Here is a 25,304-nt window from a genome sequence, read left to right as displayed (position 1 = left end):
AAATGCTACTCACAAACTGTCTCTTGTGGAGAGATTTCTCATTGGCTATCATACCGCATCTTCTTTTTTATACTGACTACGTGTTGACAGACGTAAAAACAATGTAAATATGATGTATACACAACATAGGATGCATATTTTGAATGTATGTACTAACATTCTAGAAAGTTCAAGGTTATAGGTTGAAAATCGTCGAGGGGAAAGTGCATAAAACGAATTCCTTGTTCACATCACATACTTCTAAATTAACCTTCATCAGGTTCGATAGGTAAACATTTAACACAAACAATGAAAAGCAAAAAAAAAAAAAAAAAAAGGTCAAATGCGTTCACATAGTAAGTGGCGAAAAAAACACTCGTGACAGATTTCCGGATTTACACACGTGGGTTGAAAACTGTCGTACTAAGAAGTGCATGTTACATCCAATGCATAGCTTACTATCTACATGTCAGGTAACTTGACATTCATTAAAATATAATCCACATTTGCACACTTGTCCAGAAAAATACTTTGATTGAAGAACAAAAAAAAAAGGCGGTAAAAGCCAACTTTAAAAATACGGATAAAATAACACGTAACTTCAAAACTTCTACTTTGTAAAATAAATTAGAAAGGATAAATCAGGTATACGGGAAATAATGTCAAACTTTGTCAGAAACCAAGTATCCAGTCAAATCTTATTTATATACAGTCACTGGTTTCGGGAAACTACTTACTGATAATCGACTGAACACGCGTCGGTATTGTTATGCAATTAAGTTGTTTCACTCCTGCCGGCGTTAGACTCACGCACTGGCGTATAGACTGACGTGCACGAGACGTACAGGGAAATTGACTGGGTCCGTATATGTTAGATGCACGCAAGAGGAACGCTAAGCAATCTTAAGACTCGCGTTGAAATGCAAATGTATACGCTTGGTGACCGCTTGAACTCCATGAAACTTTTAAACAGCTAAAAGTAGAGCGTTTATCAAGCATATACCACACTTGGACAACACGACATATAGTATGAATCACACATTTAGGGCATATTGTATTCGCCTCAATATCGTTCAATTTTTATTTGGACATTTGTGTTGACGTATGCGGGACGTGTATGTAACAAACGCCTGACGTAGTTTCAGCACTCTGTGAAAGTTTAAAACATACCCGTGGCGTATCGAAAACATATTTTGACTTTCAACGAAACTTGCTCTGACATTTATATAGTAGATGTCCGTGATTATACAAAACCATGTGTATTCAGAAGTAGTCAAAACAATTGAATTGAGAATGGAAATGAGTAATATGTCACAGGGAAAACAATTCGACCAAAGAGTAGATAACCACCAAAATCCACCAATGGGTCTTCAATGCAGCGAGAAAATTCCCTAACCGAAGGTTGACCTCAGTAGACCCCTAAATAAATATGTACTAGTTCGATGAAACAGCCCCATTATCGCATGTCCAAGACCCGCCAAAAGCACTGATAAATAATAAGGTACGAGCGAGACGTGTCTCAAATACGATCATTCAAGGGACGTTTTCCATTCGTAGCGTGCATTTCATCTACGTTAGACAAACGCCAGACACACTAGTATGCAAACATACGTTACTTGAACGCCTGAAACACACTTATGTATGCTCTTTATATATGCCCTGAACACGCGTTGTGCAGATATGATTGACAAGTTGAATGCGTCCAAAATTACTATCGTATTGGCAGTGTACATGGTTGTTGACAACGTCCGGCGTACGTCGGTACTATACGCGAGGCGGGACGCCGGAATTACACAAGAATATAAGTATTGAGAGAGGTCCCAAGACATTTTTCTGCAATTTGCATGCGGGATTAAACACTTTATTTACAGACAAGCAATTTGCGTTTTTTTTCTCATGAATTCTTGATTAGAACCCCTCTTATCACTATATTGAGTTTCCAAATAAAAGTCAAAGCTATTTATTCTCATATGTACGTTTTCGAAGATTTCATTCAGATTTGTAATCATTGAAACCGCTCATAAAAGTATAAATTGTCAATATTGACATATTTATGCAATGAATAAAAAATCCTTCAATATGACTTATCCATTCAGAATATGATGTATGGCCAGGTACAAATGAAAATGTATGATAATTTGAAAACAGTTGAATGAAAAATTGTTTTCGAATTCTCTCATGATTTTTCATTTGTTCCTAGTCATATATCATATTATTCTGAATGGAAAAGAACCGTGCATCTTTGTGGTGGAGGGGCAATGCTTTTTAAATGTTTTATTAGATTCTAAATGTTGAAAAGGAAAGTAAAAAGTCGTTAGTTCGAATTTTTATCGTAGCAAAGAATCAATCAAATATGTTACAGTTAGTCTGTAGTTTCCAAAGTAATAAATAGTTGAATATTGTGTTTCATTTTTTTGCAATATTTTATCCCAAGAAAAGAAGCTTTGCCTTAACAAAATCTTAACAAAAAATGAATGATCGGTGTGAAATCAATGTATGTTGCGAAAACAATGTATGTTGCGATTTTAAAAATTGTAGAATAACTCATCAAAACAATTTCGAAAAATTTAAATAGAGAAAAAAGTCCACAAGTGACAGAACACTTGCACATTAATTCACAAATGAGTGGGAAAAAGGGAAGAAACAAAGACGAAGAAACAAAAAGGTTTGAGAAAAATGAAGAAATACACATACACTGGGATGAACTTGTGTGGTTCGGGAGGATAACCACTTACTGCAAGTGGCATGTTTTATAGTTCCTGATTGACCCTTGCTTTTGTAATAAGGCAAACAATTAAAAACTTATTTATCATTTAAATAACAATACTTATATACTTCGCAAAACGTGCAGAAATGTACGAAGAGCAAAGTTCGGGTGTGTAAAAAAATGGAAGTCATTCTGTCTTAAAGAACAAATTTGGGGAAAAAAACAAGATTGGGGAAAATTGGGGAAGAACAAATATGAAAACGTGCAGAAGGCATGAGGAACAAAATGGGACTGTGTAAAAAAAATCATTCCGTCTTGCAGAATAGATTTCTAAACACAGGATTGGGAAAAATTCAGAAGTTTCCCAAAAAGGAAAGTGTACCTGTCCAGCAAAACGTTGCGGTAATATTGTGCCGTTCCATTTTTTCAAGCATACTTAATTTTTCACACTAATATCGTCCTTTTTTCAATTTATACTGCCGTTCCAATAATTTATATTTTGTTTTGGTGATAAAATATTTTTATAAAGATAATTTTATACAAGAAATCACAAAATTTGCTATTAATTTTTATTTCTAAAGGTCAGAATTTCTAAATGCAATGCTCTGCAACTATACCTACGTTTCATTGAAATCTTCAAAAAACATGAAGTAGTAAAAAGACAGCGTTTTAAGGACTTGGTATTCCTCGTGTCTTTGTTCTATCCTATATGTATTGTAAACCTCTTCGTAAATCAAATATGCTCATGAATATTGCTTGTAGAGCGCACCAATGGAGGAGCTTGTTACAGTGTGACTATAGTCACGTCACAGCCGTAACCGTCATCACTAAAACATTGTATGCGTTGAACGGAAATGAAGTTGAGGTATTTTGAATAATAAGCCCATTCAAAACGATGAGCTGTTTCTAGTCAGATACGTTCGTGCTCACCAAAATTAGGACATATTGACAGAGGCATTTGACCTGATTAAAATTAAATGAATTAATTCTCATTTAAATTTTGATATTTTTAGAAGCATATACATATCTTGAATGAAATATGACAATTAAATTGTCTGCACGGTTAGTAATAATCAACCTAATTACCACTAATTAATTATGCATGTGTTTTCAAATGAATCATATGAGTTGTTTACAATGCACAGTAGTTTGCATGGTTTATATTAAAATATTTTATAATTTTTTTCTAGAGGTTGTTTCCCCCAGATTAAACACTTTTTGCACTCATTTAATAGTATTATATTTTTTTGTTATATTATTTGTTATATTTATCTATCAATTGTCAAAGCTTGAAAAGATTTTATTTGCAACTTCATCTCCATCATATTTTGTTCTTAAATGATCCTATCGTTATATATGAATATATATTTTCTTATGTATACTCTAAACATTAAATTGAGAATGGAAATGGGGAGTATGTCAAAGAACCAACAGTCAGACCAAAGGGCAGAAAACAGACGAAACCAGCAATGGTCTGCAACGTAGCAACTAAATCATGCATGATGCAACATTTATCAAAGAAATATATGTTTTCATTGAGTAAAGTCTCCATTATTTCCTCTTAAGGAAATGTGCAATTGTTAATGTTTAGTTCAGAGACAATAAAGAGTTGTTAATTTGCTCTTAAACTGGCAGTGACAAAGTATGGTAAATATAAACCACAAATAATTCTATAATTATATGCATGCTAACCTCGTAATCATATTTTTAAATGAGAATTAATTTGAAGCGATGTCGTGTTTTAATTATTTTTTTTTAATATAATTAAAATGTCATCATGAAGCCGTCAAATTTATGTCAACTAGCGCACGCTAATGCATTAATTGACACAAGTTTTGTGTTTGTCTGTTTACATAAGGTCATCATTCCAGGGTACGATTTGTCAATTACTTAGTGACATAGTCTTCTTTTCCAACGGCTCAATACAGATAGCAGGTCACATTCGTGGATGTAAAGCAAATCAAACTGGGTGAGTATTCCTTTTTCACAAAATTTTAAGATTATTTTTTATGTTTAATTATTCAAATCAATATATAAATTATCAAACGAAAACTACCCATAAAATCAGAAAAATTATAAAATAAAAAGACGAACAAAAATATAGGAAATTCTCTAACGTTAACATCAAGTATGAAAAATTCTGAAATCGTTTCATTATATGTTTTGTATTTAGATCAAGTTGTCACAACAACAAATAAATAATAACCTAAAGTAAGATAGAATAGATATGTAATGAGACAGGGCGACCCATTATGTCCTAACTTTTAACACATTTTAATTGACATTTAGAGATGAACTACGCAAAGGTTTCTTCTATCTTAAAATCATTAACTTAACTTATCTCATGAAAGACATTATCTTTGCAAATAAAACATCCATGCTACGATTAGAGACCATCTTGCTGTGGACTTCCGAATCTCAGTTTTATAAAGAATTCAGCACTAACAAAAAACATTCTCTTATTTGATTCAAAAAATATAAGAAATATTCTATATTTTATTAAGAACAAATTAAATATAACACATTTTGTAATCGTTTAATTATATTTTTTGTTTAGATCAACTTGTCACAACAAAACATATATAATAACCGAAAGCAAAATAAAAACAGATGCGTACTAAGACAGGGTAACACGTTGTGTCCTAACTTTTAACATATTTATTTAAATGATGAACTAGGCGAAGTATTCTTTTATTAAAAACAAAAAAAAACTCATCCCATCAGAGAAATTATCTTTGCAAATAAACGTCTATGCTACGGTTAGAGAATACCTTGCTGTGAACTTTAAGATATCAGTTTTATATATAAAAAAAATAATTAAAAAATACAGCACTATTAATAAAAGATTTCTCTAAATTGAGAGTAGCCAAAATGTTATAAAACAATGTAAAAGTCAGTCATGTTATTCCAACAGAGGTCAATTCTGATATCAATCACATATTTATAAGAGCTTAGTACTTTCATTACTAAAATACTTCTACAGCATGGCTATCAATTAAATATCATAAACTGGTCATACTTATAACGGCATAATATCACAAACATATGGACGTTTTTTGTGTAATTATTTATCAACGGCAAGACATTGCAAAATATGTGACAAAATAAAAAAAAAATATGGCCTGATCCCTGACAATATATTAAACGAAAAATAATAAGGCCGTTATAAATCACCAAAACCCCTTAAATACGGGCCCGGGGTTTATCAATTCATATAGTTTGGGTTTTGTAAATGCAAAAAAATAAAATGAGACGGGTATGTTTATAATCGTTTTAATTCTACTTTTGTAATTGTTATCCATAAAGATGTGATTAAAAAGGTCAGTTTTTCTATTGTTCTAATTTCTCTTTTTACAATGATCGGGATCAAAAGGCAGAGGGACCGGAACTACTTTTATAGTTTCAATGGGATTTAGAGAAAAATATATTGCATACACGTCTGTTGTAGATTACACTTTGACATCTTATGTTGTATTTATCAATTGTGTCGATTTCAACTAACTCTTTCAAGCTGACAAAAGTACACTATTTAGGCTTTTTTTTTTTAGCGTCGATGATTTAAAAAATTGACCTGACGACATTTGTTTTGATCTTACCTGTTGTTTTATTAGTTCTACTAACAAGTGTGGACACAGATCAATGTTGAAAAAAATTGTTAAATTTGTACATAAGTAAAAACAGTTAGGATACTGTTAAATAATCTGACAATTAAGGTATACTTTTTACATTACATTACGTGTTATTCTTCGTGCCCGTGTTCATCATTTGTGTTATTTTTCAAACAACTAAATCCTCAAAAAGCTTTAAAAGTACATGCAGTTACATCTCATCTGTATTTGGTACAATACAAAAAAAGTAAAAATCACAAAAATACTGAATTCCTAGGAAAAATCAAAACGGAAAGTCCCTAATGAAATGGCAAAATCAAAGGATAAAACACATCAAACGAATGGAAAACTGTCATATTCCTTACTTGGTAGAGGCATTTTCAAATGTAGAAAATGGTATACCAAACGTTATAACTCAAGTTTTCCTTATTCTAAACTTTATACAACTTTATTTCATGAAAAAGGCCAATGTTCATACAAATGTTTCTTTCTAGAAAGGAACAAATAATAGTTTACGAAAGAACCAATCTATGTTAAGCATACACATGAGGTCTTCGTGAATTTAATTATGGAATTGACAAAGTAGTTGTTTTGCTTGATATACGCGGTGTTTATCAGAAGAAAAAAAACACTTAATACTTAATAGGAACAATGTGTACAATAAAGTCAGTGTATCATCTTGACTAACACAAATTGATTGTGATTGTCGGTTACTTCGAATTTTCTTTCTTAGATTTTCATAATATGTAAGCAATATTCAAGGTGTACATCCATTTCAAGTATGTTTATCTCAATACTAATAAAATATTTACAGAAAAAGTTCCATTTCGTAGCTAAAATATGTTACTTTTTTGACCAGAATATATCCCTTTCGTAGCTAAAATATGTTACTTTCTTGACCAGAATATATCCCTTTCGTAGCTAAAATATGTTACTTTCTTGACCAGAATATATCCCTTTCGTAGCTAAAATACCATCCACTTTTTAAGTATGGCATACTCGAACGAGTCATCATGGTACTAAACAATCCTTTTTAACTACCTTAAAGTGCACGCAACTCATAAGTCTGTAAATGTTACCTTGATTTGTTTCTTCCTAATAGATTTTCGAGATTTAACCATCGAAAACTACTTCCGCCTTGATAAATCCTCTTGTCATTTCGCATTGCTATTTAAAATGAAAATGAAGATGATAGGGGATGATCAATATGTTTAGAAAACAGACATTCATTCACTCAATGTTCAGGGTAAAAAACTAAGTCAATATTGCAGAGTTTCATTTTTTTTCTCTTAACATGTTATTTTGTCGTAACTATATGAAATTTCTTTTTATGTTGTAGACATCACTATGATTGTGATTCCTGTTCTTCTGCTGGTGTCGTTCAGTACCAAAACATCTGGTCAAGGTGAAGGTCTAGTTCAAGGTGAAGGTCAAGTTCAAGGAAAATCATGGGACACTCTTACAAATGACATTAACCCGGTAACTGGATGGGCAGAGCCACAGCCTACACCTACTGCCGACCCTAACACGTCGACCCCAGGAAGTACTGTTAGCTCTCAATCACAGACAGAACCTACACAAAGACGGAAACAACACAATATGAGAGAATCAGGGTTTAGCGCCAGTGAGAAGCAACCATCTCTTTCTTTAGGCAAGATGGACACTGGAACATTCCATTATAAAGAAACTGAAACCAATACGGACAAAGCGACAAATTCAAAGATAGAACAGTCTGCCAACGAAATACCAGCTGTTCCTGTGCCGTATACACCCGTAAATATGGATGTACTAGATAGTAATCCAAAAGTTCTTAATGCTCCAGTAGTTATACCTGAAACTCAAATAATTGAACTGAATCATAACTCACCCCATGCTATAAAAGACAACCAGTCTCGGTTATCAAAACAAACTGGTTTATCTACTGGTATCAAAATACCGATGTCACACTTCCGTAGAGCAAGTTCAGGGTCAAGGGTTGATTCCAATATAAATACTGATAATAATTATATTATTATGGAACCTGTTCCAAGAGAAAATATTGTAGCTGCTCAGGATAACACTTATTCTTTGAAATTTTTGGGTGATAAGGAACAAAAGACAACAGACGAAAAGGTCACCAGCAAATCCGAACTGGTTGATGTACGTCCAGAATATCTCGTTGATGTCAAAAGAATTAACAATGAAGTTCCACCAATTCCTTTGACGACCACAGAATCTGTACAGACACCAACAATTCAAACCAACCCTCAAGTGGTTGGTATTCCTATAGATGGTACAATTAAAACAGAGGTAGGCATTCCAGCAACATCAAATACAGAACAATCAGATAAGTCTTTTATCAGTCAAGCTGTAGACTCAAAAGCATTTGAACCATTAAAAGGAACAGCACTTGAGGAACCCGTAACAGAAATGTTATTTGCGACAAACATTGCAAAACATTCGGGGACTTTAACAGATTCATCCATTGTCGATTCTAACAAGCCTTCGAGGTCAGATAATGAACAGAATATACCCAAAGATGTACCTGCATTCACTAATGAATTAGCTACGACTGAAATGCAAACAAATCCGATCGAAGGAAATAATGTTGAAAATAAGGTTTTGACAGAATTAATAGCCACTGGTAGTGAAACAGAAAGAACAACTACCGGAACCGTTTCGAAAAATAATGAAATCACAAAGGCAACGGGCAGTGTAAATTCGGGAACCTCTGAAATGAACAACCAAACATACATTGATTTCCCTATTGAGGGACCTATCAAGGATACACAATTAGCAAATGACGTTAATGAATCATCTAAAACCCCTGAAACCTACATTGCCGCTCCATTTGGAACTAACAAAGAGCCAGTGGTCAAAGACTTGATAGATCAATCTAAAACCTTCGAAACAATCAGTGCACCTCGATCAAGTGGAACTGTTTTAGAAGAATCAAATAAAGATACAACATTGGACAAAGGCGTGATTGATCAATCTATAACCTCTGAAAAAATCAGTGTACCTGAAATAAGCGGACCTGTTGTACAAGAACCGAATAAAGATACGACAATAGTAAGTGACGTGATAGAACAAACAATCAGTGAACAACAGTTAACTGATAAGGCGGTTGGAGGAGCTCCGATCGCGCCTGGTGGATTATCTATTCCAATGCCACTTGAAGACTTGCCAGCAAATGCTGTACAAAGTATTACCAGAGAAGGAGCAATAGAGGAAAACCCTTCTTTAAATGATCACATACCAGTGAATGAAGGGGCCAGTTTGAATGAGAATGTACCTACAGCTATTCCTCATAGTAATGTAGTAACAAACACTGAAGCAGTATTTGATACCAATGCAGCAACAAACACAGAAGCAGTATTAGATAACAAAGCAGCAACAAACACTGAAGAAGATTTGGATAGCAAGACATCACCAAACACTGAAGTAGTTTTGGATAAAAACGCAGGATCAAACACGGAAACAGTTTTAGATAGCAAGACATCACCAAACACTGAAGTAGTTTTGGACAAAAAAGCAGCAACAAACACGGAAACAGTTTTAGATAGCAAGACATCACCAAACACTGAAGTAGTTTTGGATAAAAACGCAGGAACAAACACGGAAACAGTTTTAGATAGCAAGACATCACCAAACACTGAAGTAGTTTTGGATAAAAACGCAGGAACAAACACGGAAACAGTTTTAGATAGCAAGACATCACCAAACACTGAAGTAGTTTTAAATAACAATGCAGCAACAAACATTGAAGTTTTAGATAGCAAGACATCACCAAACACTGAAACTGTTTTGGATAGCAATACAGCATCAAACACTGGATCAATTTTAGATAGTACGGCAGCAGTAAATAACGAAGCGGTTTTAGATAGTAAGACAGCAGTAAACAATGAAGCAGTTTTAGATCGTAAGACAGCAGTAAACACTGAAACAATTCTGGATAATACAGCAGCAGCAAACAACGAAGCAGTTTTGAATAACACGGCAGCAGAAAATAACAAAGCAGTGTTAGATGGCAAGACAGCAGTTAACAATGAAGCAGTTTTGGATAGTTATACAGCAACAGACACTGGAGCAGTATTAGATAGCATGTCAACAGCAAATACCGGCGCAGTTTTAGATAGCATGACAGCACCAAAAACTGAATTAGGTTTGGAAAGCAAGACGATACCAAATACTGAAGCAGTTGTCGATAACACAGCAGTCACAAACACTGAAGCACTTTTGGATAGCAATGCAGCCACAAACGCTGAAGCAGTTTTTGATAGCATGGCACTAACACACACTGGAGAAGTTTTAGTGGGCAAGACAGCAACTACTGATGCAGGTTTAGATAGCAAGGCAACAACAAACACTGAATCAGTTGTGGATGGCAATACAGCAACAAAGACTGAAGCAGTTTTGGTTATCAATCCAGTAACAAACACCGAAACAATTTTGGATAGCAATGTTGCAGAAAAGACTGAAGCAGTTGTAGATAGCAAAACTGCAACAAACGCTGATGCAGTTTTTGATAGCAATGCAGCAACAAACAACGAAACAGTTTTGGATAGCATTGTGGCAACAAAACCTGAAGCAGTTGTGGATAGCAAAGCTGCAACAAACGCTGATGCAGTTTTTGATAGCAATGCAGCAACAAACACCGAAACAGTTTTGGATAGCATTGTGGCAACAAAACCTGAAGCAGTTGTGGATAGCAAAGCTGCAACAAACGCTGATGCAGTTTTTGATAGCAATGCAGCAACAAACACCGAAACAGTTTTGGATAGCATTGTGGCAACAAAACCTGAAGCAGTTGTGGATAGCAAGTCTATTTCAATCGATCAGGCACAAACATTGGATGCAACAGTACCTGAAGGTACAATTACAAAGTCTCAAAATGTTGAGGCTATTGTTATTCCAGCGACCTTATATGAAGACAACTTACTCAAAAGCGAACAGGTAGCAGCTTCTGGCGTTATACATACAAATTCCTTGGATAAATCGGATACTTCATCTGTAAGTAATTTGGGTCAATCTCTTGAATCTAAAACTGTAGATTCACAACAATCTGATCTGCTTGGAGGTACTAAAGAAAATCTACAAAATACCCTTGCTGTCTCGCAAGTTACTGAGGAGGCATTCACAGACAAGTCAAGCCAACCTAAAAGTCATCAAACAAAATCTGTTCAGACTTCAGATCAACTCGTAGGTAAAGAGGGAGTGGTTGTATATATGCCCAGTCAATCCGAAACTGCTACTGAAACAGGTTTGGATCAGCCAGACACATCTGTATTAATCAAAGAGGTACCTGTGGTACAATATAAAGCAACTGATACGGTGTCAGAAACTTCTACATTAACTGACGGCATTATACCGGTCACAGCGGAAAAGGACATTTCGGAAAAATCCTTCACCCAAACTACAAATCTTGAATCGACAATCCCAATGGAAACTGAAGGTCAACAGACAATGTCTGAGCAGTCAACCAGCTTTAAAATAGGCGACGAACAGTTACTATCTAACAACAAACCTCTAGTGGAAGGATCTCCATCAATTGATCATACCGTGATATCTAAAGATGTCGATGGGGTCGTTATTAAAGAGTTGTCTCCAGAAACAGTTAATGTCGATTTAGTGTTTTCCGCCACACCAGATAAAGTAGATATCATACCAGCAGCTGATGAGACAACAACAGTTAAGAAGATTGATGAAACTCCACAGTATGAGATAAAAGGTATTACAAATACAGAAAAGTATGACCTGCCACTCGAAACATCAAAACATACAGACGCTACTAAACCTATGATAACGACTACCTTATCACCATCTATTGCTAGTGAATCGTTAACTTTGGATGAACAAAATATAAAAACTGAATCAACTAATATAACAGACACTATCTTACCTGAAATAAAAACTACCGTATCACCATTCATTGGTAGTGAATCACCATCAGTACCAATAATTGATGAACAAAATATAAATACTGAATCAACTAAAATAGCAGACACGACTGTACCTGTTATTAAAATTACCGTATCACCATTCATTGGTAGTGAATCACCATCAGTACCAGTAATTGATGAACAAAATATAAATACTGAATCAGAAAAAATAGCAGACACTACTGTACCTGATATAAAAACTACCGTATCACCATTAATTGGTAGTGAATCACCATCTGTACCAGTAATTGATGAACAAAATATAAACACCGAATCAGCTAAAATAGTAGACACTACTGTACCTGATATAAACACTACCGTATCACCATTCATTGGTAGTGAATCACCATCTGTACCAATAATTGATGAACAAAATATAAACACCGAATCAGCTAAAATAGCAGACACTACTGTATCTGATATAAAAACTACCGTATCACCATTCATTGGTAGTGAATCACCATCAGTACCAATAATTGATGAACAAAATACAAATACTGAATCGGCTAAAATAGCAGACACTACTGTACCTGATATAAACACTACAGTATCACCATTCATTGGTAGTGAATCACAATCTGTACCAGTAATTGATGAACAAAATATTAACACCGAATCAGCTAAAATAGCACCAGCAAGTAGATTAGTTGAGCAGAAACAGGAAGTTGTTGATTCAACGGCTACTGAACCAATACAAATCAACACAGTACTACAAACTGAAGGAACTGAGAAAGCAAGTATTGAACCTGTCTATACAACAATCGAAAACCCCGATTTACTTGTAAAAAACAATATGCAAGGTAAAGCAACCGAACAACAAATGACAATTAAAGATCCGGAAGTAGTTGTTACAGAAATAAAACAGACCGAAAAACAAACACTTGAACCACGTGACAAACCAACAATTGAAGAAACACAAAAAACTGCATTACCAGAAACATACGTCACTGATACAGGACCCGAAAAACCTCAACTGAAGCGAAGACTTGAAACAACCGACGTCAGAGTGACCGGGTTAAAACCTGAAAAAACATCAAGAGTAGCAACGAGGACAATGGAAACAACGAACGAACTCTCAAGGGATTTATATGACAGAAGTATGCAGATTCATCAAAGACAACAGCAGATGAGCAATAAATTTGACATGTCCAGAGGGGCTGAAAATACACAACAAGACAGAAAACATAATCTAGTGGGAGAATATGAACCAGAATTCAGTTCTCCAGCTTTAGAAAGTAAGTAGTTTTATCATGTGTCAGTATTTTGAATGTATACAATCTCGGACGATATAATACAACAACAATCGAACCATCCTTATCAAAGGTCATATACACGTATATTTGGAGTACAAATCAATGAGACAACAAACAAGCTTCTCTTTTAACCAAAAAAAACCATTCGAATTCAAATAAGTTTGGACGGTAAATAGCTTGAACACCAAATATCAAAACAAAATCAATTCGTAACTAATGTCAAAATAAGAAATCTACCCGTCATAAACGCATGACCATTTTAAAAACGATATTATAACACATTCAATGTATATGCTACAACATTTAACATATGAAAAATAAGAAATATCGAAAAATCACAGATATAAAAATACTGCTATAAACAAAATAAGATTTTATCACAAAAGTTGATCATCTCAAAACACTTTTCATTATTTCAAAAGATTTCAGTGAGACCATAAATGATTTAAAAATGAGCTGTATTTGAGGTCAACATAAACATCTTAAAAAAGTTATCTTCACAACAATATTTTCTTGTAGCATTGTGTGGCAATAGTATGTTTATTGACGGAATTGGTTATGCTGAGTATCCTGGGTATTGCGATAAATTAGTTCAATGTTTCCATTCCGATGGAAAAGTTGTTGCGGTGCAAAGAGAATGTCCCTACGGATATTTCTGGCATCAGGACCAAGTACTTTGTCGACCACCTGCAGAGGTTCCTTGTTATGATGGTAAATATTATTTTACAAGTAACTTGTTGCTATGATTACAATTACAAATACAAAAATATATATGCATTCATCAAGAACGATTAGAGCCACATATTTGAAAGCTGAGGATGTATAAGTACCGAAACACTTATTGAGCTATAAAAATGCTATGGAGGGGTTAAATATAATATAATGTAACATAACAGTGCATACAGTGTATACCCCGGTAGATTTTATTTTCTGTATAAGTTGATTTAAAATTTGTTATGTCTTAGAATGTAATATTTTTTGTTTGACTTTCAGATCCATGTTTGGATATAGATATGGTACAATACAACAGAACAGGTGGATGTCGTTCTTACTATCGTTGTGACTACGGAATATCTGTTCCTATGTGTTGCGAGAAAGGCTACCGTTATAACAACTATGGGTGTGTACCGGACCCAACATGCCGGGACAACTGTTTGACCCCTTATGATATTGAAAATAGAATGCGATTTCAAGGTAAGATTTTATTAATTTTCAATAGAACAAAATGAAGCTGTTCCATTCAATTCAGTTATCTCACCCTTTTCTCAAAAAAATAATGTGCTATGCATTTTTGTACTCAAGCATAACCGAAGAGACACTAATTGTCGAAATGTGCATAAAACTGGTACTACTATTTCAAGGATGACGTCCATCTTAGTATTATTACAATCTCTATATATGTTTTCGAAATAACTTCCAAGTGTTTTTGATGAAGTGTCTATGCCTATTTTATCAATCAGGTTTGAGAACATGGGTCAATATTTGGGAAAACTGTAGCATACAATAAATGGTTTGACATATTTATTAAATTGCTATGTTTTTGTGACTGAAATAAGGCATTTTCTTCTTATAGCATGTAAATTCTTACCTGATGAATACAATCCACACGGTTATCTAACTTTGGAATATAATGGATTAAGAATTCGAGCTTGTCCAGAAGGAACTGTATTCAGTGCAAGACAGTGTGGATGTAGAAGAGGATCAGGACCGATGCGTAGTGGTAGACGTAGAATGAGAGGTGAGCATCATTAAAATAACTGTTAAATTTTGGAGGGTTTAAAGGGGGTTCGCAGAATAGAGAGTAATAATCAAAATAAAAAGGCAAAAAAACAAAATAACAATTAAGGAAAGTAATAAAAAAAGAAATAATACGGAATAATGAGGTGCTAAATATAAATATAAGAAATAAAGGGCATGTCCTTAAAATGAAGAAATACAGAATTGGAGCACATCGTTTCCCATCTACAATTTGATGATAATTTAAAAATGGTTGTTCTGCTTTCTAAATACAAAAATTGAATCAACATAGGGAATGCTAATTTCAAGTGTAGAGTCAGTATGGAGTAAAATATGCGTGCAAAGTAATAAGACTAATCTATCAGTAACATTGTATTTTTGAGAATTTTTATTATGGAGGAAAAAATCTATGAGTTTGACTGTCTCTTTCGGTATCTTTCGTCCCTCTTCCATACGTGTATAATTATATTAGATATATATTTCATTGTAAACCTTAGTTTTGATTGGCTGATATCAAAGTTTGGCACTACTATTCAATATTTTATTTCCGTTTAGAATACAAAAACTATGACTGCACGTGGTATTCATGACAATGTAATGCTCGACTTAACTCGATGTTGGGAAGCATGTATCAATTTATGCAATTGAAAACGGGGAAATATTGGATTCATTTATAATACCTCAATTCCTGTTGACCTTGATTTTAGAAATTATTTATCAATATATTGTGACGTAATCAGTTGTGCACGATTTCTATGCTCGATGTTTTCGTTTCAAACCGGAAAATATTGGTAACAAAAAACGTCAGTGATTTTCAAACTTTAGTTTCTTATTCAGAATGTCAGCCAGATTTCTATATGAATTTCAACTACGGATTCAAGGAGTTGTCAGGTTCCAATATGGCGTTCGATGTACACAATGTTGTTATCAATGATGGAGCTGCACAATTCAATGGAAATGGGCGCATAACTCTGTGGGGATTTATGAATAAAGAACTTGGAACGAAATTGGCCATTCGATTACGATTCAAACCGGATCCAAAAGCAACAGAAAAGGGAAATTTGATTTCGAACTGTGGCATGACGGGAACTGCAACAGTTGCAATAGGATTAGAAAATCATAAAGTGAAATTAGTAGCCAAAAGTAACAGTTTTAGTAGAAGAACATTTATCACAAGTCATTTCGATGTAAGTAACACTTAAATGTATAATGACGTACCCGTGTTGTGTGCAACTAATCGTTACCATACCAATATCTGGTTTTTGGGGATATTTTTTTTACCTTTTTTTTTCCTTTTTTGTGTGCATGAAATCGGTTGAATTTTTTGCAATTTATATTAGAAAAGAGCATTGCTATACTTTGCTAGACGAATATTTAGGACATTATGTACTTAGATGAAAAGGCCAATAGCTTTGTTTATATGTTTCTAGTTTAATCACTTTTATGTTATTATTCCAATTGCATAAACGGTCATATCTTGAACACATTTAATCAATTACATTTGTACATTTGTTTAATATAAACGTTTAAATCTGTTAACATCAATTTTTTATCACATTTTATATATTGATGCCCTTTTTTTTGGGACTGTGTCCTTCTGTCTTCAGTTTAAAGCTAAAACACTTATATGTATTTATTTTAAAGCCATACTCTTTGAATGACATAACATAATTATGTGTATGATGGTAACAGTTGTAATGCAATAATTATTTATTTTTATAGCCATACTCTTGGAATGACTTAACATATGTGTATGATGGTAACAGTTTCGTTGCGTCAATAGATGGTTATAGATCTAGAAAGCCGTTGGGAGGTAAGTTGATTCAGTTTTAATTCGTCTGAGTGTTGAGATGTCTTCAAATGACAATCCAATTGTGAATGGGTATAACTCTTATTGTTATGAAATTTTAGCTAAGAATATCTGAAAGCCAAAATGAAAATGACATAACTTTTTGTGATATACATAGAAAAGAGTCATTTGAAAATGTGCAACTTGGAGAAAGGGTAACAAAACATTACAGGATCAATCATTGATATATTGACGACTTCGGAATGTAATATGCACCTGATCATATCACAGATGGAACTGTAAATGGTTTCTATTAATGACTAACTGGGTGTTGTGTCCTCGGTTTATAAATAGTTTCAAATTAATTTAATAAACATGACTTATGAAATTGTTTATTTGTGTAAGGAACAAGACGTTTTTAGATATCATTCTTAATTTTCAGGTATGCTAGAAACAAGATCAAATGCTATTGTAATAGGTGGTTGTCCTAAACCTGGTTCAGGATACACAGGTTTAATAGATAGTGTAAGTTAAATGTTATTTTCAATTTTATCTCTATACCAGCAGAATCTGTTCTTACTTTACTTGAAAACACATATGATTTGACTGGAGCTGTGTGTTGATTGAATTTACAGAATCACAATCAAAGAGACATTGTGTTGTTGATTTTACAAGTTTTGAACGAATTGTTTAAGGCCAAGTTCTCTAAAACGTACTTAATCTATTCTCCACGATAAAATATCTTTGATTCGAAGAATCCTGGTAAAGTTCCAGTTGAATTAAATGCGTTATAAGAATAGATATTAAATTCATATTCCAGTACATATTTTCATTTGAGACCTTTATTATGTCTGCGATTATTTTAAACGCAAGCAATTTAAATGATCGTCATGATGAAGGTTTTATTTAGGGGAGACATTTGGGAGGACAAGTGCTTATAAATTTTGTGAGCATCTGTTAAGAATCAGGCTTTCCTAGCTTACTCAATTGGCCACTAAGCACGTGACAATATGGAGTGAGAAAAAAAACTAGACTGCTCGAAGTCAGAATAAAATCGTCGTATGAACTAGCACGCTATAAACAGACATTGACTTGTCGGTCATATTAAATAATATAAAAAAGAAAATTTGGTATGATTGCCAACGAGACATATCTCCATAAGCATGTTTTTGTACTGATATACATGTACAATTTGCGTGACAGAATGATTTTATACCTATGTTGATGAGATGCATTTGTTTTTATGTAAATTAATAACCTTGTTTCACACAATTTTACATATGTTTGCAATAAACATATTGAATGACATTTGTATTAATTCTATTTTCCAGATTGAAGTATTTAGTGGTTGTATTCCAAGACATATTTACAAACCTCGTAAACAACGGTGAAATCCTTAAAACATTTTTAACGGAGCTGGTTCTTTGTTAATTTATGTGATAGAATAACAGTCTTAGGACCAACAGTTGAGCAGTTTTACGTAGAATGACATTTGATTGAATTTCATATGACAAGAACGAGTGAATTTGGATTTTCTTGTTTTCTGAATTTAAGAGATTTTAACAACCACTTATTTCTGAGAAAAAAATGTCCCATTCAGAATTAAGTTTTGCATTTTCGCGAGTAGTAATAGTCTGCAGGTAGATTATCGTATTATCATATATGCACCTTTCGATATTTTATATTAATCACATCACTATATATGTCCACGGAAACTCTGTTTGGTGTATGCCCATCAAACATTTTACCCGGTATACTACATATATCCGAAAGACCGCACATTATATCGTGAACAAGCAATTTTTTTTATATTGTTATTTTATAATATATTGTTGTTACTTCATTTCTCATTTTTTATCATTTTTATGCAAATAAAACAGTATTACATGCCTATTTTGAATTTTACATGTTTTTTATTGTTTAATTAATGTAGACTTGTGGTTTTTGAATTAAAATTCCACTTGTATACGTTAAAAACTCACGATATAATGTTAATCAGTGTTGAAAAGTCTACAAAATAACTTAATTTACTGGCCCATCTTACCTAGCTGTCACACAAATAGCACGGTCAGAACATTCCGTCTGATGAATCTTATTTATAGAAATTGTCATTTTATGTTTTCCTTATATACATGTCACTTTTTTTTAACTGTATGAATATATCAGTCACAGAATGATATGGTGAAAATGAAATATTAAGTAGGGATTTTATTTGTTGCACTTTAGTGTTTGTGAAGTTTCGTTGTTTTCCTCTAATCGTTGAAGTGTTTCCCTCGGTATTAGTTTGTAACCTGGATATCTTTCCTCCACTCGATTTATTATTTTCGAACAGCGGTATACTGCTGTTGCCTTTATTGAATAAATGCTTATTAATTGACACTGTATTGTGCTATATGAGCTTTGTAATTCGTGTAAAAAATTGGAGGAATTATTACATAGACTTTACCTATGACAATTTTCATATAGATAATTCATAAAAGTTCTCCATTTGTCATCACGTGATAATAACATTACATACTTCCTTCAAAACTTTTACAAAAAAGTGACATTTTGGCTTCCCAATTGTGATTTTCCATTTCTATGTATATGTAGCAATATTCCAGCAGCGCCAGCATATGAAATATTTATCTTTCAGTTGATATCCTGGCCTCACGGTCATAAAACTTTCGAGCATGATTTTTGTACTCAGACTCGAAAATCAACCAATCAAATTGCTGGATTTCATGTTTCAAGCATGATTTTTGTGCTCCGAGCACTGAGCAAAGTTTTATGCCTTCAAGGCCTGAGCATTTCTTAAATTTCTTAAGATTTCCTTGATAGATGGTTGCTTCTAACAAAGAAGCTATTGAACCCAGAGTTACAAGTGCCATTTAAAGTCCTACCTTCGACTTATTCTACGAACGCCAACACGAATCAAATATCTGTTTCACCGATGACGACGGATGTTCCAATTATCGTAACCGCCATCCCTTCCTCTTTTGATAAAAGGTAATCATCGAATTACGTTAATCTCCGGATATGTACTTTCATGCGCAACACGACGGTTGACACATGTGATCGATATTTTTCCCAGGAATTGGTGGGATTTGTATTGCTCAGTCTTTAATTTTCTATGCTTTGTTTTGTTGACAGTTATTTGTCTGTTGGTAGTTGTTCGTGGCATTCTCAGTTTGTTTTGACATACCGTATAGCGGGTTATTTTCGCGGGGTGTAAATTTTCGCTTATTTTCGCGGATAGAAGAAAATCGCCAAAATAAATTCCGCCAAATTTAAGGTGTACATGTAAAGGTATTAATAAAAGTTTTCATACGCCAAAATAATAACCGCTAAAATATTTCGTATACCTTGTTTAATGAAAATCGCGAAATTGTACACCCGCGAAAATAACCCGCTATACGGTTTGAGTTTGACTTTGCTGTTGGTACCTTCCGCCTCTGTTTTAATATTTTTACCCAAAGTTATAATAATTGACGTTTTTCAAGGTTCCTTTTCAATTTATTAATTAATGAAGGGAGATGTGATGTAATCACGACCCAACGACATAATATTCAATATACAACCAGACAGAAACACCCTGTCTTCAAAATTAGACATGTGTCTATAGAATAAAATTAAGAATTGAAATTGGGAATATGTCAAAGAGACAACAACTCGACCATAGAGCAGACAACAGCAGAAAGTCACCAACAGGTCTTAATGCAGCAACAATTCCCGAAACGGAAGTGTCCTTCAGCTGGCCCCTAAACAAATATATATACTAGTTCAGGGATAATGAACGCCATAATAAACTCCAAGTTGTACACAAGAAACTTAAACAACAAAAAATACAAGACTAACAAAAACATGTATGAACCTCTAAACCGTTATGAAACGTATGTAAAAACAACGTGTATTCAGCTAAATTGTGTCTCCGGTTATAACTAATCGTCTGACGTCAAGCAACAACTACTTTAGATAATGACAACGTTTTCAGTGTAACTTTTGATGCAATTTTTTGCGAGAATTTAGTTCAGTTATTTAAGATCCGTAGATAAACAAAGGAACATATGATATATAACAAGTACAGGCATGCGATAAATGATGTAATATATAACAAAGTACACAAAAAATAACAAATTATTAAATATAAGAAAAATAATGGTAATTACCTACAAAACTGCTGGTACGACATCATGCCGCCCGTGCCGCGAATGTATTTATTACATCTTCATATTGACAATGAACATGATGAGGGTCGTTTGGGAATTAATCTTCTCGCTTACAGATTATATATCAATTTTTAAATTATGAACTTTCATAATGTTCTACAATTGCTAATAACTTAACCTAAGTCAGAATCTGAAGTAGTAATATATGCATCAGCGGTATTGTTTATTACAATTAAACGAGATCGAAACTACCAACCAAGTTTTCTAACGTTAAATATTTTTTTTGTAAAAGAACATTATCTATATAGCGGCACATGGAGTACCCTTTTGTGACGTTAAAAAGTCTTCAATTTTAAAATTAAATTTAAAAAAGTATTATATAGGGGCTAAAGATACAAGAGGAACAGTCAAACTCATAAGTTGAAAAAAGACTGATAACCCCACGTCTAAAAAAGAAAAAGACATACAAACGAATAATAGTACACAAGAAGCAACATAGAAAACTAAATACTAAGCAATAGAAACTCAATCAAAATGGGGGTGATCGCAGGTGCTGAGGAAGGGTTAGCAAATCCTGTTCCACATGTGGCACCTGTCGTGTTGCTCATACTATACAAATCCAATTCGGTAGGTCACATTTGTGAAAAGGAAAGGGATTTGTAGTTAAGGACGTATGGAACATATCCTAAATCATCTGGGTTTAATAGCATCGTGTGAGCAGTAAACCTCTTTCAAGGAAATCATGAAAGAAAATACAAGCCCGAGAATATCGCATCAATTGAAAGATATATACTGTGGATTCATTTATTTTCGTGGATATTTGATTTCGTGGTTTTGCCAAAGTCTGCATACAAGCCATGAGAAAATTTATCATTTGTTGAACATTTTATTTCGTGGTTCAACTGTTCCCACGAAATCCACGAACATTGGTATCCAACGAATAATAATGAATCCACAGTACTCCGTATGCGGACGCTACTTAAATGTTGCTACATAGTTAAACACTAAACAACAAATTACAACAATTAAAGTAGAAATAAGTTTGACGTTGAAGCATAGACATTATCAAACGCAGTAGTGTGTCCCTATCTAGTATTGGTACGTGCATTTTCCTAACTGGAAGTTAATCATCGTTTTCAGATAAATAAATGGATGAATGATAGTTTTTTCATTGGGAAAAATAAAACTCCCATTGAAAAAAATCCACAGAGAACAATAGCTCTAATATTGATACAATGGGACACGCAAACATACAAAAGTTTATAACGCAGTGATTCTGTGGAAATGTTTTATTTTTTTCGACTTGGCATGTCACATCTATGTACCAGGTGTGTCTCTATTTGACGTTCGTACAATTCCCTCAGTTTTTATATAGACATAAACATCGGTTAACTTCTAAATCTGCTACAATACTTAAATCCACTTGCTGTTCGTTTTCATTCGTTTGATGTGTTAGAGTTTGGATATTTGTCATTTGATAAGTGATTTCCGTTTTGAATTTTCCTCAGAGTTCGATATTTTTGTTATATTATCTATCAACATTTTGAAATTCGAAATTAATATAAGGAAAATCAAGTTGGTCGTACAATACATGATTAATCTATCTGTATTAGTGTTCTAACAAAACGGTATAACTGTATAAAGAATTATGACTTGTACACTTAACTTTCCTGACCCTTAATTGTTGTAGTTAGTATTTTTCATCACCTTTTAATCAAATGTTTGTTATTGACTTGGGTATGGTACTATTTTGAACTAAAAAGACGTGGACGGAGGATAGTAGGATCCAGGGATGGATCATTGATAATAAATGGTGGTATTGATTTGTGGAGAGAGAGATAGAGAGGGTTAGTTTATTTATATTTTTTCAGTTGTTTTATCAATTTATAAATTTGTATCACTAATGTGAAATACATATCCGATGGAGAAATGTACCACGAAATGAGAGGATTTGTCCACTCTGTAAAGCTGGTCTTGGAGATGTATACCACTATACATGTAAATGTACCAACTGTGAAGTTAAGTATTTAAGAAGGAAGTTCATACCTCCATATTGTCTAAAATATCCAAATGAAAAAAAATACTTGGCATGCTTAAATATAGTAATAGTAATGTGCTGTCTAAGCTGTCAATTTTTATTCAAAAGGTAAAAAAGCTGCTTGTCTAATTTAAAACTGTAATAAACACAAACTTATTTCTGAAGATGTGTAATTTAAAAATGTCTTCTGTTTGTATTATGAACTATGTTGTAATTAATATTGTGTATATAAATATGATCCTGTTCCGCAGTCTTCTGCGGCTGAGTTTTCTCTAATAAACTATCAAACTTTCAACTATCAGACTCGTGTTTCGTCAACAAAAGAAAAACGAAAGTCGTCTTTTATGTCATGATTTGCATATGTACTGAGCAGAAAATTAATGAAAAAATAAAAATCACAAAATTACTGATCTTCAAGGAATGATCAGGAATATTCAAAATGGAATGTCCCTAATCAAATAGCGAAATCAAATGATACAACACATCTCACGAATGGACAACAACTGTCATATTTCTCGTAGAATGTGGTTGAATGAATCTGGTTTTAAAGCACTAGTCGTAAATCAAATTCCATTATATTTACAACGATGCATGAACAAAACACAGCCAGTATAGGTAACATTGTCAAAATAGGGGTACAACAGTCACCATTATGTCACAATCTCAATCAGAACAAAAACAAACAAATATTTAACAAAGAAGCACAAAAAACATATATCAAATTTAACAACCACGTAATTACCTCATCAGTAATAATTCATGCCATCACGGAATACAATTTGTTCGTATAATATATAAATAGATATGTATAAAAATAACAAGTACACTGATATGTCTAGTCTTATTTCATCTCCTTGTAAATCGCTTACAAATGAAAGCAGATGTCACCAGAAAAACAATCAAAACACATTTGTCGATAAGCAATCCACATAATTATATGATTATAATTGAAAATAACGAGATAAGATGTAGATATATAAAAAATCTGAAAGCGCACGTATAGTTATTTATCCAAATGTTTTGGTAGTTAAATATGTCTCTATATGATACTCTCCTTTATTCTTCCTTTGGTTTGTATAACTAATGTATAAATGTTATATTATGCTGTACATTGTCTATTTGATTTTTATATTGTGTAATTTGAAAGAGCTGTATTTGCTTACGGTAATAAAGTAAAAGAACTGGGACCTGTTTTTCCTCGATTGTGGCCTTCCTAAACGAAGTTTAAAGTTATTTTGTTTTTGCTTTAGCAACATGACAGGTCTTGCATGTTGGGTAGGCCCTTCGTACCCTTCCAGATGACATGATATCCCCCTACTCTTTTGTTATTGTTTACATTGCCCATTTCAGATTTTTTAAGGTTATTGTTTTGGACTGTGGTTTTTCTTTTGGTCGCGTATTTTTGCTTTTTTTATTCTATTTTTGTCACGGCACAATTCATATATGTTTGGGAAAGTATCAGATAACAATCCTTTTATGATGTCTATATACGCTCTTACTTTCATATTCATTAAAATGTCATCAAAATATTGATATCTTGATACCGACCTTCCATTCTGCAATGTTTATCTCTAGCCTAACTTTCGTTTATTTACAATACTGATATTGATCAAATGAAATATGATGATGTGGTAAGAGTGCCAATGGGACGAATCTCCATTTCATTCACAATATGTTAAAATCAAATCGCTATAGGTCCAAAATATATCATGTAATTGACTTCCAAATAACTTTTAATTGGTATTTGTCCAATGAATGCTGTGTCATTTTATTCCTTCTTCAAAGAGAGAGAAATGATACCAAAGGAACATTCAAACTTAAAATGATTTGATAACGCAACGACAAAAAAAGTGAAAAAGACCAATAGACAACAAATGGATACAAAATAAAATCGTTGAAAATTGATTTAGAACATTAGTCGAAGTAAAGTAGTGCCTACATGATTTTATAACAGGTCTTTTCTTAATCTTTATTTCGACTAATATCATCCCACCTGTAAAAGCTGAGCAAGAAAAACAAAAGTGGCAATCATTTTATTGAGACAACAACAGAGGAAGTTTACAAACATTCATGTTTAGATATTACCAGTAATTTACACGATGAGAGTGTTCACAATCACACAAT

General features: G+C 33.3%; 1 protein-coding gene across 2 annotated transcripts; it reads left to right on the top strand.

Moving 5' to 3' along the window:
- The first annotated feature begins 4,513 nt into the window (after nt 1–4,513).
- LOC134680837 (mucin-2-like) lies at nt 4,514–18,887 on the top strand. Of its 2 annotated transcripts, none has more exons than XM_063540089.1 (9): nt 4,514–4,655; nt 7,634–13,450; nt 13,988–14,179; nt 14,462–14,662; nt 15,042–15,206; nt 16,043–16,392; nt 16,928–17,018; nt 17,437–17,519; nt 18,326–18,887. In XM_063540089.1, exons 2-9 carry the CDS (start codon nt 7,642–7,644, stop codon nt 18,383–18,385), a joined length of 6,951 nt encoding a protein of 2,316 aa, XP_063396159.1. In that variant the 5' UTR covers nt 4,514–4,655; nt 7,634–7,641; the 3' UTR covers nt 18,386–18,887. The 2 variants fall into 2 exon arrangements, with proteins under 2 accessions (XP_063396159.1, XP_063396158.1); XM_063540088.1 differs by having other exon boundaries at nt 16,031–16,392.
- The last annotated feature ends 6,417 nt before the right edge of the window (nt 18,888–25,304 follow it).

Source organism: Mytilus trossulus, chromosome 8 (genome assembly GCF_036588685.1).
Source record: "Mytilus trossulus isolate FHL-02 chromosome 8, PNRI_Mtr1.1.1.hap1, whole genome shotgun sequence".
NCBI lineage: Eukaryota > Metazoa > Mollusca > Bivalvia > Mytilida > Mytilidae > Mytilus > Mytilus trossulus.
The sequence above is the reverse complement of the archived record's forward strand: the minus strand, read 5'-3'. Positions and strand labels throughout refer to the sequence as shown.